This window comes from Trichosurus vulpecula, chromosome 3, assembly GCF_011100635.1.
Source record: "Trichosurus vulpecula isolate mTriVul1 chromosome 3, mTriVul1.pri, whole genome shotgun sequence".
Lineage (NCBI taxonomy): Eukaryota > Metazoa > Chordata > Mammalia > Diprotodontia > Phalangeridae > Trichosurus > Trichosurus vulpecula.
Genome location: NC_050575.1, coordinates 16,735,460 through 16,751,220, shown reverse-complemented (window position 1 = coordinate 16,751,220; position 15,761 = coordinate 16,735,460). Strand labels below are relative to the sequence as shown.

The following is a 15,761-nucleotide window of genomic DNA, read 5'->3' as shown; positions in this document are numbered from 1 at the left end:
TCAGACACACTTCACTGGTCAGTTGGTTTTGTGTAACTATTTTCTTTTCATTTCTTCACAGGGAAGGAATAAATTAGGAACAGGGGAAGGAAAAAGGATTAAAAATATTTAATGTTTAAATTTTTTAAGAAAATATTTATTTTAAAATGACACTAAAAAGAAGGCATCCATAAAACTCATTTGAACAATTTTTTTTAACCTATTCCCATTGCTACCATGCTAACTCAGGTCCTCAATATAACCTAATTCACAGTAGCTCTTTCTATCTCCATACTTCAATCTGTCCTTCAAATCATTACCAAGATAACCTCTCTTACATATGGTTCTGGTCATGTCACTTTCAGTGGTTCCCTACTGCCTTTGGGTTAAAGTTCAAACTCCTCTGCCTGGCATTCAAGATAACTCCACAATACGGCACCCTCCTCTTTTTCAGCTTTTTCTCAAATTACCCTCTACAAAATTTTCATAGCTCCAGTCAAGCTGGTCTACTCTCTGTCCCCTGAATATGCCACATGCCCTGCCTATATTTACCTGCATGTTTTTGCTCATGTATTCTATTTTGCCTCTTCAATCTCTTCTGATCCTATAAAAAGCTCAACTCAGATACTATCTCCTCCACAAAAACTTTCTTGATCCTTCATCACCGTTCATATAAATTGACCAATCAAACACTTGTTAAATGCATCCTATGTGTTAGGCACTGGTACTTAAGCCCTGGATAAAGATAAAAATGAAACAGTCCCTACTTTCAAGGAGCTCATATTCTATTGGAGAGAAAATATGTTCAAATATACATATCTACAAAATATTTATAAGGCAGTTTTTTTTGAGGGAGGGCACTACCAGCTGGAATCAAGAAAGGCTTAATGTAGAAGGGGTCACATGCACTGAGTTTTGAAGGAAACATGATTCTAAGACATACAGGTGAAGAGGAAGTGTACTTCAGGCAAAGGGCAACAGCCAGTGCAAAGACAGGGAGACAGGATATTAAGCATCATGTGTGAGGAGCAGTAACCAAGTCATTCTGTTTGGACTGTACAGTGTAGGAAGGAGAATAATGTTTAATAAGGCTTGAAAGGTAGGCTGAGGTCTGGTAATGAAGGGCCTTCAAAAGCAAAGACTGATTCAAATATATAAGAACAAGAACGATTGCCCAAGAGATAAATAGTCAGAAGAAATGAAAAGTCAGTTCTCAGGCATACATGCTACAACAACCTTATGAAAAAATGCTCCAAATGACTAATAAAAAGAGAAACGAAAATTAAAATGTCTTTGAGCTTCCACCTCCCACCAAATGGTCAGATGACCAAAAAAAATATAAAATGACAATCACTGGAGGAGGCCATGGAAGGACAGGCACCCTGATGTACTGTTGGTTGAGATATTAATTAGTCCAGCCATTCTGGAATACACAAAAGTTAATAAATTGTGCATATCCTCTGAAACAACTATACCACCACTAGGCATGTATCTCAAAGAGATAAAAGGCCCTACATGTATAAAAATATTCATAGCAACACTTTTTGAAGTAGCAAAGAACAAAAAACAAAGCAAGTGGCCATCAAGTAGGTAATAGATTAACAAATTATGGTATATGAATGTATTAGACTATTACTGAGTACTAATAAATAATGAAAGGGACAAATTCAGAGAAACCTAAGAAAACTTGTATGAACTGATGGAAAAGTATGAGCAGAGGATGAAATGTGCATAACCAGGAGAACCACTGATATAATGATAACAACACTGTAAAGGATAGTGTGGAAAGACTTAAGAACTCTCTTCAGTGACCAATCACAAGCCCAGGACAATGATAAAACATGCTTCCCACCACTTGGTGGAGAAGTGCGTGACTACAGGTACAGAATAAGACATACATTCTAGACACTACCATTATAATTGAGGTTATAAAACTGTGTGAATACAAAGACAGTGATATCTTGCTGGCAGGAACAGGGAAGACTTCACAGAGGAGGTGGTATTTGAGGTAGGCCATGAAGGATGGGTAGAATTTTAAAAGGCAAGGTTGTCAAGAAGGAAATGAAGGAAGGCATTCCAAGTAAGAGGGATATAGCGTGAACAAAAGGCAATGAGGCAGGGAAATCTTGGGCACTTTTGTTAAACAGTAAGAAGTTTAGTTTGACTGAACACATGTAGCTGAGCACAAGTAGAAGAGTAACAGGAAACAAGTTTGAAAAGACAGGTAACAGTTATATTGTAAAGAACCTTAAAAACTAGACTAGTTTGGACTTTAACTTCCTAATGCACAATTTTTTCACATTCCTGATTCCAAGTTCAGCATTCTTTCTTCTACATCAGCATGGTAAGTGACTTAAATCACAATTTAAAGAAAGATAACTCAGTAGCCATACCTAGCTGAGAAAGGTCCAGCCTCATCCAATGCATTCCTGTTGGGCAACTTTTGGACAGGGTTCTGATAAACACTTGTCCAAAGCTGTCTAAGCCCCATATGGCATCCTGGCAGGCAGAGTATGCTATCATTTCAGTCTCAGGAGGCAGCTGAACTGTAGAAGGACGGAATTGAGGATTCTGGTCACTCACACAAAACAGATCCTTGGCACTCTGGCACAACCACAAAAAGCTTCCTGTGAAAAAAATATCCACATTTGTTGTTAAGCACTATTCACAAGTAAGTCATCTGGACTAAATGTGGAACAAGTCAGCATTTTAATTTTACGCATATGTCAAGCAAACTAACTACAAAAATTGTATAGCTACTGACTAAAATGCAAGTTTGCTGGTAACTTCTATTGCTTTTATGTTTCTATTGGTTAGCTGATTCAAACGCAAATACAAAGTCCATTTGAAACAATGCTGCCAACACAGCTAGAATAAGAGGTAACAGAAGCAACAAAAAACAAGGCCCTTTTGCCCTTTACATTTCACAGAGGATTTGGGGTGTTTTTGGTACCTCTCCAATGAATTTATCATGCATTATCTTGTATTCTAATTATTTGTGTATGTGCCTTACAACTCGATACTTGATGCTATGGGGACAGGGACTGATATATTTTTTTAAATAAATTTTGTGGAAATCTTTGTTTTATAGCACCAAAATTTATCCCAGTATCCTTCCTGCTTACTCCCTCCCAGAAAACTACCCCATATAACAAATCATTTTTTTTTTAAGAAAAAAGAACAGAGGGAAAAAAATCAGCAAAACCAATTGATATATCAAATAAAATCTGAACATACATGCAGTGTACCATATCTGTGGATCTCCCATCTCTGCAAAGGAGTAGACAGGTAACTTAAACTGTTTGCCTCAGTTTCCTCAACTGTAAAATGGGGATAATAGATCATTTACATCACAGGGCTATTATGAGGCTCAAATGAGCTAATATTTTTAAAAAGTGCTTAGCCTAGTGCCTGGCACAAAGTTGGTGCTATATAAATACTTATTCTTTCCCTCTCTCTTTCCTTCCCTCTCAAGTACAGTGCTTTGGACATCATACTCACCTAATAAATATTTATTGGATGAATGAGTTAACAAATGAATTATAGTTATTTGTGTATATGTTCTATTCTCCACCAGACTATAAACTTGATTAAGAGTAAGAACAATATCTTGCCTAAATTTTTCTCCTCCCCTGAGTTTGGGACTCAGGAAGTGTTTAATGATACATGAATTGCTAAAAAAGCACAATGAAAAGGACTGAAGGAATTTTCTTTTGGCTACAAATCTCAACTAACTTTTTATAGCCTTAAGCATTGGAAAGCTCTGAACCAGAGCTCTAGTTATTGACATTCATTAATATAGGATTGTCTTTCTTCATATAACTGAATTTTCCTATTAAGGTGAAAAAAATACTCAATTTCCACTTTAGATAAAAAGTTTGGCAATGTTTAAGAAGTAGAGTGCCAAAATGACGACCCCATTCTTTTAAAAATTTCTTTTCATAAACAGTAATTATCAAACACATTCAAATACACAAACAAGAATATTTTTAAGACTGTACATGAAAAACTTCTTTTATTAGAGTTTGTTAAAATGTGCATATTAATTTTAACAAAAAAAATATAACCACCAGCAGCAATCTGACATAGAAAAATCTACCCAAAAAAAGTCATACAGATAGGACGGGACCTAGCATTTCAATGGTATAGTAAACTCTCTGATGAGGAAACTCCCTACACCAATGCAGGTTAGCAACTCTCTTTCAACTTAGTCCTGGAGTCCTGAGAGGTCACATGATTTGCCCAAGGTCTCACACGACCAGGTGTGTCAGAGGCAGGAACTGAACCCAGGTCTTCTTGGATGTGAGACCAGCTCTCTACATTTACCTCTATCAAAACTGGTTACTAAATTATCCTGTTTATTTCTGGTTTTTGTTTAGAGTTTTCTTCCTTCTAAGTTTTCCTGGATTTTGTTGCTGTTCTTAGTTTTAGAATGTATATTATTTTGGTTCTACTTTCTTCAGTCCATATCATTTCACATCACTCTTATTTCTTTGTATTATTTACATCTGTCATTTGTGATGCAATGATATCATCATGTTTGCATACCACATTGTTCAGTCATTTCCTAAATGCTGGACAGACAGGTTCTTTCTGGTTTTACTATGCCAGCTAATGGAGCCAAGATTATTTTTGTTTGACATCTTTAACACTGTTGAGAGGATATGGACAGCTTTTGTAGCTCATTGTGGAAAATGGCATATTGCCTTCCAAAAAGACTTCACCAACTACAACTGGAATAAAAATACTGTCTTTGTATAGTCCAACTAGCCTCGGATTTTATTAGTCTTAACTATCTTTGCCAACTTAATGGGCATAAGATGGTATCTGAACAGCTGCTTTGATTCGCATTTCTCTGCTTATTAGAAAACAAAGTTTTTGACAATTCATGCTTCTTCTTTAGAGAATTTCCTGTTTATATGTGTAGCCATTTACCTACTAGGTAATAAATTTTATTTTCTACAAACTTGTTTACATTTCTTATACCTTTTAGCATAAACAAAACCCTACAGCTCGATTCAATTCAATTTTACTAACACTTATTAAGCACCTACTATTTGTAAGGCACTGTGTTATGCACTAATGATACAAATTCCAAAAGAAAGCAATCCCTGTTCAAATTTCAAACTATACTTTTATAAAGCAGTAATGATCAAAACCATTTGGTATTGGTTAAAAATTAGAAAAGTTGATCAAAGGAAGACCCCAAAGCAACTTGACAGAGAAGTCTTAGTACTCCATAAACTTGGAAAGATTGGTATGAACTGATGCAGCGTGAAGTAAAAAAAGAACCAGAAAAACAACTCACATGATGAACACAATAATATGAAGATATATACATTATAATTACAACATATCATAATATGTGTAATATAATTAACAAAACATCAGAAGACTTGAGAATTCTAACCAATGAAGTGTCCAATCATGAGCTCAGAAGAATGCTGATAAGGTAGGCCCCCTTCTCAGCAGAGAGGTATCAGACTAAAAGTGCAAAATAAGCCATTCATATTCAGTGACAGCTAACATGCTGATTTGTTTTGCTTATCTGTACATCTTTGCTACAAGGGAGGATTCTATTATGGGCAAAGGGATCACTCGAAAGTGAAGGCAAGGTTTTTAAAGAGATAATTAATAAACTATTTAACAATAAGAAATGAATTTATAAGAATTGATAGAACTATTAAGAGATTATGTATAGAGTAAAAAGGTACCAAGACAGGGCATTGAGGCCACTCATGCTTAGGGGGTAGGAAATGAATGATGATCCTTTAGAGAAGGTTGATAAGAAGTGGTCAGACAGGTAGAAAGAAAAGTAAGACTGAATAGTGTCATAAAAGACAGGGAGGAGATATGGAGGGGTGGAGCCAAGATGGCAGCTGGAAAGAAGGGACTAGTGTGAGCTCCCCGCCAAGTCCCTCCAAAAACCTATAAAAAATGGCTCTGAACCAATGCCAGAACTGCAGAACCCACAAAATAGCAGAGGGAAGCAGGGCTCTAGCCCAGGACAGCATGGATGGTTGCTGGGTGAGGTCTTTCGCACACGGACTGGGAGTGGAACAGAGCCCAGCGTGGGCGGCACGGACCAACCAGACCAGGAGCCGGGCAGAGCGGGCCCTAGCGCCCTGAATCAGTGAGCTGTGGCAGTTGCCAGACTTCTCAACCCACAAACACCAAAGACAACAGAGAAGGTTAGTGGTAAAAGCTGCTGGGGGCAGTGGGATAGAGTTCACGGTTCAGCCACCGCCCCGGGGGCAGCGGAGGTGGGGAAGCTATAGAACTACAGCTGCAGTTGCTTCTGGCCCCAGGCCCACCTGGTGGGAGGAATTAAGTGGCAGATCAGAGCAGGAGTGAAGAGCCTGCTGAAGATCTGAGTCCAGTCCAGGTTGGGGGTTCTTGGGGAAGGAGGAGTGCTGGTGTGGCAGAGCTGGCTGTAAGAGCTCTGAAATCAACAGCGTATCTCCCCAAGCTTGGAACACAGGACTCTTTACTCTACAAGCAGTCATACCCTGCTGAAAAACTCAAGGGTCAAGTTAGTTGGCTGGGAACATGGCCAGGCAGCGAAAACGCACCCAGATTCAGTCTCAGACTTTGGAATCTTTCTTTGTTGACAAAGAAGACCAAAACATACAGTCAGAAGAAGTCAACAAAGTCAAAGAGCCTACAACAAAAGCCTCCAAGAAAAACATGAGCTGGTCTCAGGCCAAATAATCAAGTAATCAAAAACAAACACTTTCGAAAAGGGACAGGGTCGAGGGAGAAAATTGGATAAAGGGGGATAGGTTAGGAAGGAGCAAAATATAGTTAGTCTTTCACAACATGAGTATTGTGGAAGGGTTATATATAATGATACGCATGTGGCCTATGTTGAGTAACTTGACTTCTTAGGGAGGGTAGGTGGGGAGGGAAGAGGGGAGAGAATTTGGAACTCAAAGTTTTAAAAACAGATGTTCAAAAACAAAAAAAAAAGTTTTTGCATACAACTAGAAAATAAGATACACAGGCAATGGGGCGTAAAAATTTATCTTGCCCTACAAGAAAGGAAGGGAGAAGGGGATGGGAGGGGAGCGGGGTGGCAGAAGGGAGGGCTGACTGGGGAACAGGGCAACCAGAATATATGCCATCTTGAAGTGCGGGGGGGAGAGCAGAAATGGGGAGGAAATTTGTAATTCAAACTCTTGTGAAAATCAATGCTGAAAACTAAATATATTAAATAAATTAAATCAAAAAAAAAAAGAAAAGAAAAAAATCCTGGATATGATATTTCAAAATAAATTATAAAAATAGCAAAAAAAAAAAAAAAAGACAGGGAGGAGACACTATCCAAGAAGAGAGGTAACTGATAAGTGTCAAATGACACAAAACAGTCAAGTCAAATAAGGCCAGAGTCAGAGTCAAAAGAGCCAAAGAAGTTAGCAGTCAAAAGATCATTGGTAGTCCTAGAAAGAGCAGTTTCAGGTATTAGAGTTGAAAGCTAGATTTAAAAGGGCTGAGAACTGAGCGGGGGCATATACCACAAAGAAATAAAGGCCCCGTAGGTACAAAAATATTTATAGCAGCATTTTTTATTATATCATAGATTTGGAAACAAAGTGGATCCCCATCAATTAGGAAAAAGATGAATAAATGGTTTTATGAGTGGAAAGCTATGTACAATAAGAAATACTGAATATACACAATAAGACATAATAAATATGATATTCAGAGAAATGAGGTAAAGACTTATAAGAACTAATAGAGAGGGATAGGAACAGAATCAGGAGAACAATTTTTAAGACCACAGTGATATAACAGAAAATAACTTGGAATGATTACACAATTTCAGTCAATGCAGCTTTAGAAGTCTGATGATAAAGCATGCCAGCTACCTCTTCACAGGAAGATGATGGACTAGAGGTACAGAACAAGACGTACATTTTTACACATGGCTAGTGTGAAGAATTGTTTGCTTGAATAAACTTATTTGTTTCAAGGGAGGGGTATTTGGGATAAGAAGGGTGAGGTAGTAGGTAATTAAGGAGAGGAAAAGAAAGGGAAGGAAGGAAGGAAGGACCATCAACAAAACATGTAATAATTACAAAAAACAAAACGAAAAGAAATTTAGGTGACACAAATAACAATTTTGTCATTTCCATTTAAGTTTAATAGGCCTCTTTAGCTGATACTATAAGCAATCTGGGAAAGAAGGGAATAGTTTACCTGTCAGACTTATGGAGAAGGGAAGAACTTATGACTAAATAAGAGATAGAGAGCATTATGAAATGCAACATGGATAATTTTGATTACATTAAATTGAAAAGTTTTTGTACAAACAAAGCCAATGCAACCAAGATTAGGAGGGAAGCAGAAAATTGGGAAAGAATTTTTACAACCAGTATCTCTGACAAAGGTCTCATCTATAAAATATACAGGGAACTCAGTCAAATTTATAAGAATACAAGTCATTCCCCAATTGAGAGATGGTTAAAGGATATGAACGGGCAGTTTTCAGGGGAAGAAATTAAAGATATCTGTAGTGAAATGAAAAAATGCTCTAGATCACTATTAGAGAAATGCAAATCAAAACAATTCTCAGGTACCACATCTCTCCTGTCAGATTGGCTAATATGTCAAAACAGGAAAATAATAAATGCTGGAGAAGATGTGGGAAAATTGGAACACTATTGCATTGTTGGTGGAGTTGCAAACTGACCCAACCATTCTAGAGAGCAACTTGGAACTATGCGTAGAGGGCTATAAAAATGTGCATACCCTCTGACCCAGCAATACCACTTCTAGGGCTGTATCCCAAAAGGTCATAAAAGGGGGAGAGAACAATGTTAGAGGCTGCCAAGAGGTGAGAAAGTGGTACAAAAGACTTGGGGAAGGACAAAAATCACCTACTCCTCAATTTTACTGAGAGTATTTTTGTGTGCCATTGAAAATCATCTGATGCCTGCTTCACACAAACTCTATCTATCCCTGTATTAGGGATAAAGGTACTATGCTTTTAGATATAAACATACCTCAGAAAAATTGATCTTTTCTCAAGCACTAGCTCCGTTGGATAACTCAGTCTAAATTGCTTCATGTGGCTGGTACTATTTTGCTCATGGCAATGGCTAATAATATTTTGAAAACTGCATTATCATATCTGTGTATGTGTCTGATATGCCCGTAAGATGACAACCTTCACTATCAAGTAGAAAACAATAATAAAATTTGGCTTGAACTCATTTATATAATTGACCTATGCATTAAATTTCTTAACTAAACAAAAACTGACCAACCTTCTTTAGTAGGAGCAGCAGAAGCCAACACAAACACCCATTTTGTTGCTGAAGCTGTACCACGTGGAACAACATTATTCCAATATGTCCCTGGAAACAATTAAGAGAACTAATTATTTTGTTTTCTCTTCTTGTCTGGCTTTTAATTAAACAAATCCTCTCACAGTCAGCTGTAGATTATCTAGCTAACACAGAAGAATGGATCTCAAGCTTTACGTCTGTTTTGCTTGAGAATACTGTCAAGATAGATACACATAAAGATGTATATGAACTCATCTTTTTTGAGAGCGAGGGAGAAGAGAGAGGTAACAGTTGGTTCAGTACTGTGACAAATTCACAAAGTAGGCGATTCACTCACAGAAAATGTACATTTTAATTATACAGCTCTCTGAAGAGCCTTTACAATTATTCCATTTTAAACCATGGCAGGATTTTTTTCTCAGGGAGATACAATGTTCCACCTCATTAGGATCTTATAAAGTTTGAAGTTTGGGTGAGGTTTTTTTCCATGTAAACAACAGTCACTTAGAGCTGCTCTCCTTATAACATATCATAATACATTTCTGATGGGAATTCATCAGTTACTACCCAGACAATGATGTTTCTAACAAAACGAATGTCAGGTTTTAAGACTTCTTTCTTCAGTTTGCACTCGAACCACCATCTTCAAGCCGTGTATCTTTCTGATCTGAAGGTCTAAAACTTCTCTTTCAGCATTTACTTTTAGAGTGGGGCTACCTCTTAGGAACAACAGGGATAAAAAAATCTACTAACCCACTAGACTTCCTTTTGCTACATGGAATTCATTCTTGCCCGACGAGATCCACACGCCGCTATTATTGACACCAAGCAGGCTTGGCTGACACTGAAGCTGCTGTGACCAAAACGCCATTCGAAGTTTGTCTGCCACCTTCTCCACAGGAGCCTGCGCAGCTGTTGCCACTGTGTGTGTGGCATGAATTATTGTCTGGAACAAGCTGCACTGGTCAAACACCACATAATCTGTGATGCTTACCTAAAGAGAACACCAGAGAATATGACGGCCATGAGCTCCTTTGTACGCTTGCCGGTTATATGGTGAGTTCCTACTTCACATCCATCTCTCTGAATTTCTATTTCAAATTCCCTTAATGACTTGGGTCAAATGCTTACCTCCTAAGTCCCCTGGTTCTCAAAGTGTGGTCCAGAGACTCCTAAGGGTCCATGAGACCCTTTGAGGGAGACTGAAAAACCAAAACTATTCTTATAACAATACTAAGATGTTTAATTTTGAATATGAGTATCTAGAGATACAACACACATAAAACAAAAGCTCCTGGCAAGGTATGCCTCACACCTCAATCATTTTTAAGAGTGTAAGTGGGATGCAAGAACAAAGAGTATGAGAGTCACTATGCTAGTCTATTTAATCCAATCCAAAAAGCATTTATTAAGCACCTTTTATAGATAAATATGTGCTAGGCAGTGGGAATACAAAAACAAAAAGAAAATCAGTTCCTGCCCTCCATGACTAGATGTTCTTTCTACAGGGGAAAAAAAAACAACATGTAAATAGATGAGTTCATTCACAATCATGTGAGGAAGAAGAAAGTACTAAAAACTAGGGGGATCAGAAAGGACACATGAAATGAACTTTGGAAGAAGCTACGAATTCCTTCTAGAGGTAGAAGAGGTAAGGAAGGAGTACGCTCCATTCATGAAGGGGAAAGACTGTGAAAAGGCATGGAAGTGGAAGACAGAATAATAAATTTGAAGAACAAGTTTGGCTGTAAGGTATCTGGTATCCTAGTCAAAAATGAAAGTGAAGAGACTCACTGTAGCATTTAGTAAAAACTCTTTTCAAATTGGTCACTTCTAGTGAGATTTGACTATAAGATAACAAATTATACAGAGTCATTGAGGTTGCACACCTTAATCAGTAAAAAATGAGTGTTTGGTAAAATATACAAGCAGATAATATTATATAGTGGACACTCTTGATACTCCAAAATGTTTTGCCCACAAATGTTTTTATTTAAATTATAAAACACAGACAACAGAAAAACCTTTATTTTTCTGATTAAGCAAAAGAAAACTAACCTTTATTAAAAACCAAACATGACTTCTTTTCCCACATTCTCAATGTCATACATTTAGAGTTGGGGGAAACTATAAGGGTCACCTTGTCCGACCCTCCTTATCTGACAAATGAGGAAACTGAGGCCCAAAAAGGGCTTTGCTCATATAAAGGACCCACAACCACTTAAAAAATAAGCAGTATGACTGCCTGTGTAAATACAACTCTGAGGTAATATTGAAAAAACTTGAACCTCAAAATATGACATACTCTAAAACTTCATTTTCATTGTCATGCCTTATTAACTTTTACAGTAGATCATTGGTGACTGGGAATGAAATTACAACAATGAAAGCTACCAAAGCATATGTCTGTGTGGAGGTAGGAAAGAAGGGAAAGTGATACAATTTCCTTTGGGGGTAAACTGTAACTCATCCTAGGGTTAGGACACACAAGAAATCACTGGCATAGCCATATGAAAAGATTGTTTTAAGATGCATCATCCTGTTACATACTCAAAATATATCAATTTTTGGGAACATTTAGAAAAAAAAATTATTTCTTCCCTGAAATTGCCTTCACTTAATAAATTTTCAAACAAATCTTTTAAGTAAGTAAAGACACATGAACTTTAATTGTGGTTTAGAACTATATATACATCTACTATTCTTTCCCTTAATACATTTCCACAGATATAAACATCATTAACTATATGTCCTGCTTGCTGCTGCTAGGTTTCTTATTAGTAGTATTACACACACTAGCACATTTCTAATTAGGAAAAATAAAGCCTGCTTTATTTAAAGTAGGATTTCCAAGCTATCTTTCCAATGATGAAACTCCTATGATGCTTTTAATGTGCAGAAGAAAGAGAGAGACAGAAAGACAGAGAGACAGAGAAGAGAGACACAGAAAGAAAGAGAGAGAGAGAGAGAGAGAGAGAGAGATCTTGAGATCTCCTGAGACTACCTATCGATGGATAGTGGCCCTTATTGATAGCTGAATGCCTACTTGCCACCAATGGTCATCATCTCCTTGAGGTTTCTTGGAAACAACACCAGTTCTGAACCATAGATTTCCATGGATGTCCAAAGCCCATATGGTTTGTTGATGTCCAAGAGTTATACACACAGGTTCCAAAGCTTGCCTTTCACTGCAGGCATTAAAATCGAAGAAAAAAGCAAATAACTAGATTACATATTCAAACTTCCAGTATTTGCCATTCAATAATTAAATGTCCAATGAATAAAATGACCACGGCATAATCCTATCCTCAAGGACCTAACAATCAACCTCCAAGGAAGGGAGGGGTTTGGGGATGTGTACTCTACCATCATGCAGCAGAACACATGGCTCTGAGAACCTCTATGACATGAGGGGGAACCAAAGTTTGACTCCACTATACAAAAAGGGAGCGAGAGGAAGGATGGTGACTTGATTGAAAAGCAGCAAAGGCTCCCTAAGTTCTTACTCTTTTGTACCACATTATAACAACTCAGAAAAAAAAAGGCAATTCGGTACTCTAGGGATGTTCAAAACAACATCTTTGTCTATTTTTTCTTAGAACTGTGAGCACTTTCATAACCAGCAACTTTATTTGGTAGAAACAATAAGAAATATTGTGGATGTCAATTAAGTGTCAAATATAAAGGCTAATTTTAAAAGAATTAGATGAAAATTGAAAATCTGGTACTAGGCTAATGTGGATTCCACTCAATTTTCCTAAATGTGGAAAAAGAAATCTTTGGGAATAAAGAGAAGTCAGATTCTGAATAAAGAATTTCTTTCCATCAAAGCTTATTATACAGCATCTCAGACAGAAAGTAGCTTCAATACCCTGGATTTTATGAGTACACAATCTAATTTTTCCAAGGATTTCTTCCCCAATGTCTTATTACCTTATAATGTCACATTTCCACTGTTCTCCTTCAGGACAGAAGCTGCTCACTCCCTCTCGGTACAAAAGTGCCCTTTGTTCAGTTAAAGCCCACACCACATTGTTTCGAGATGTGATCTGAGACAAAGGATATGGGCAGTCAATCTTCACAGCTCTGGCGCAAGGACGATCCACGCTCAAACCTTTAAGTAAGACAAAGATAGAAAGTCCCAAAGGATCACTGTATTTTAGATTCCTCATTTATACCTATAGCTGCCATGCTAGTTAGTTCAGGTCCTTATGATGTCTCTCCTGGGCCACTTCAATACTCTAGACGCTCTCCTCCTCAAATCCCTCTCACACTACTATGGCCCTCTGATCTGGTCCCTCCTTTGCCCAGAAGTCTTCACAATCTTCCATGGTCTATTAGATTCCTTATTCTGACACCCATAATGGAGGCTGCAGTATGTCTTCCTGGACTTTTCTTATCCTACATCTCATCACTTACTCTATGCTTTAGTCAAACTGAATTATTCACTTTTCCCCAAATATGGCCCACAATTTCATCAGCTGATATTCTAACACATTCTTGAAGACTTAACTCAGATGCTACCTCCTCCACAAAGCCTTCCACTGGCACAACACAGTACGGCATAACAAACATCTCTTCTAATGTACTGTAAGTTCCAAGAATTTAGGTGACTTGTTCAAAGTCACAAAGCTAATAAATTACATAGCAAAATTGGAACTTAAATCCCAGTCTGACTCCTCGTTTAGTTCTTTTTCCACTACGTTGTGCTACCTCCCAATCATAAGGAAGGTATTAATGGATTCATCTGAGGCTTTCCTGGGTAGCTTGCAGAACTTTGTAATACTAAAAATCGTATACCCTCTGGCTTCAGACCATTACTATGCCCGGTTACTTGAACTTGCTTCCCAGGCAATCACCATGTTGATGTTGCCAAGCTGCACACTCTTCCATACCCAAGCTCTAGAACCTTCTTTTCCTTCATTTTATGTATGTAAAAACTAAGGGCCAGAGAAGTTAAGATGCTTGCCTCATGTCATATAGGTAAGTAGCAGAGCAAGGATTCAAACCTCCCAAAAACCAAACCCAGTGTTCTTTATGCTATATGAAAAAAAAGTCTCACTAATTTATACTAAGTTGTCAAAGACTGAAAGCCAAACTAGGAATATTTACATTTGACATTATCCTTCCTTGCTGCTCCTCTAACAAGACACTCCGTCTACTCACTCCAGGCATTTTCTCTGGCTCCCTCCCATGGCTCAAATGCTCTTCTTCTTCACCTCTACCTCCTGGCTTCTTCTCTAGCTTCCTTCCAGTCTTGGCTAAAATCCTACCTTCTGAAAGAAGCCTTTCCTAATCACCCTTAATGCTATTGCCTTTCTCCTGAAATAATCTTCAATTTCTATGTCTAGGTGCTGTTTGTATATAGCTGTTTACATGTTGTTTTCCCCATTAGACTCTGAGTTACTTGAAAGTAGAGACTGTTTTTGCCTTTCTTTATATCTCTAGAATTTAGAAGTGCCTGACACATAGTGGGCACTTAATAACTACTTGACTGACCAAATTAATTCAAAATTAATGTAATTTCCAGAAGCATGACAAAGTAAAGATAGCTACTAAGTGAGATAGGTAACATTTTTTAGAGTGATTGGAAGTCTTTTCTGGCACCATTTAATTTATACCATACAAGTTCTTCTGACTCTTATTTATACTTAAGGACAATTCTGGCTCTAGCTAAGCTGCCTATTCTATTAAGGAATCCTATTCAGTTATCAATACCTTGATCCCAACAATCTTATGTCAGAAAAACAGAGGTCAGAACCTTAGCATGCTATCTTTTTGAAAAGCTGCTGTTACCTGATCTAGATGTTCTCTACAATGACTCATTTCTAATGCCAAGAATGAAGTCTTCCTCATCAGGTACAAATTTGGAATCAACTATTATTTGTTGAAAATTCAAGTGATTAAATTATTCCCATAGGCTCAGCAATTTAGTCAGATGTCATCAGGGCAGGCCAAGTGATGCTCCTTCCCATAATTCATCCCAGAGACTGACAAATAAAGTTGCAATTGTAGAATGATACTTTAGTTATTGCTAAGAGTACATATATGAATCTCATTACTGTTTATGCTTAATAAACAAACCCCCTTCCATGCTTTCCAAACGTTAATGGTTTCCCAGGACCAGGTGAAATGTTACTTATTAGAAATAATTTCCTTCTGGGTTTTCTGGACATGAAATGGAACATTTAGTATGCTCAATGTAAGCCCTAGGAAGGGGAAAAATTATTCTATTATTAATTTCACTTCAATTGTCTCTTTTTAGATTTGGCAAGGCAGTCTAAATGATTTGCATTGGATTTGTTTAAGAAGAAACACTTTAAATTAACCTAAACAATTTGTAAATTCAACTCAGTTGAACAAACACTGTGAATATGAAACTGTGCTAGGTGCTAGTGATACAAAGACCAAAAACAAAATAATTCCTTCATTAAAGAGGCTTACAAAATTACAAGGGGTAAGGTAGGAAGAATATAACATGTACACATAAAA

General features: G+C 37.4%; 1 protein-coding gene across 2 annotated transcripts in view; it reads right to left on the bottom strand.

The window, feature by feature from the left end:
- The window catches only part of TECPR2 (tectonin beta-propeller repeat containing 2), a 147,498-nt gene that overhangs the window by 69,347 nt on the left and 62,390 nt on the right, over positions 1–15,761 (bottom strand). For both annotated transcript variants that reach the window (XM_036750605.1, XM_036750606.1), the window contains exons 12-16: positions 13,203–13,383; positions 12,316–12,457; positions 10,023–10,263; positions 9,249–9,338; positions 2,373–2,606 (exon numbers count right to left, since the gene is read on the bottom strand). In XM_036750605.1, coding sequence (XP_036606500.1) covers positions 2,373–2,606; positions 9,249–9,338; positions 10,023–10,263; positions 12,316–12,457; positions 13,203–13,383 — 888 coding nt within the window. The remainder of the gene's footprint in view (positions 1–2,372; positions 2,607–9,248; positions 9,339–10,022; positions 10,264–12,315; positions 12,458–13,202; positions 13,384–15,761) is intronic.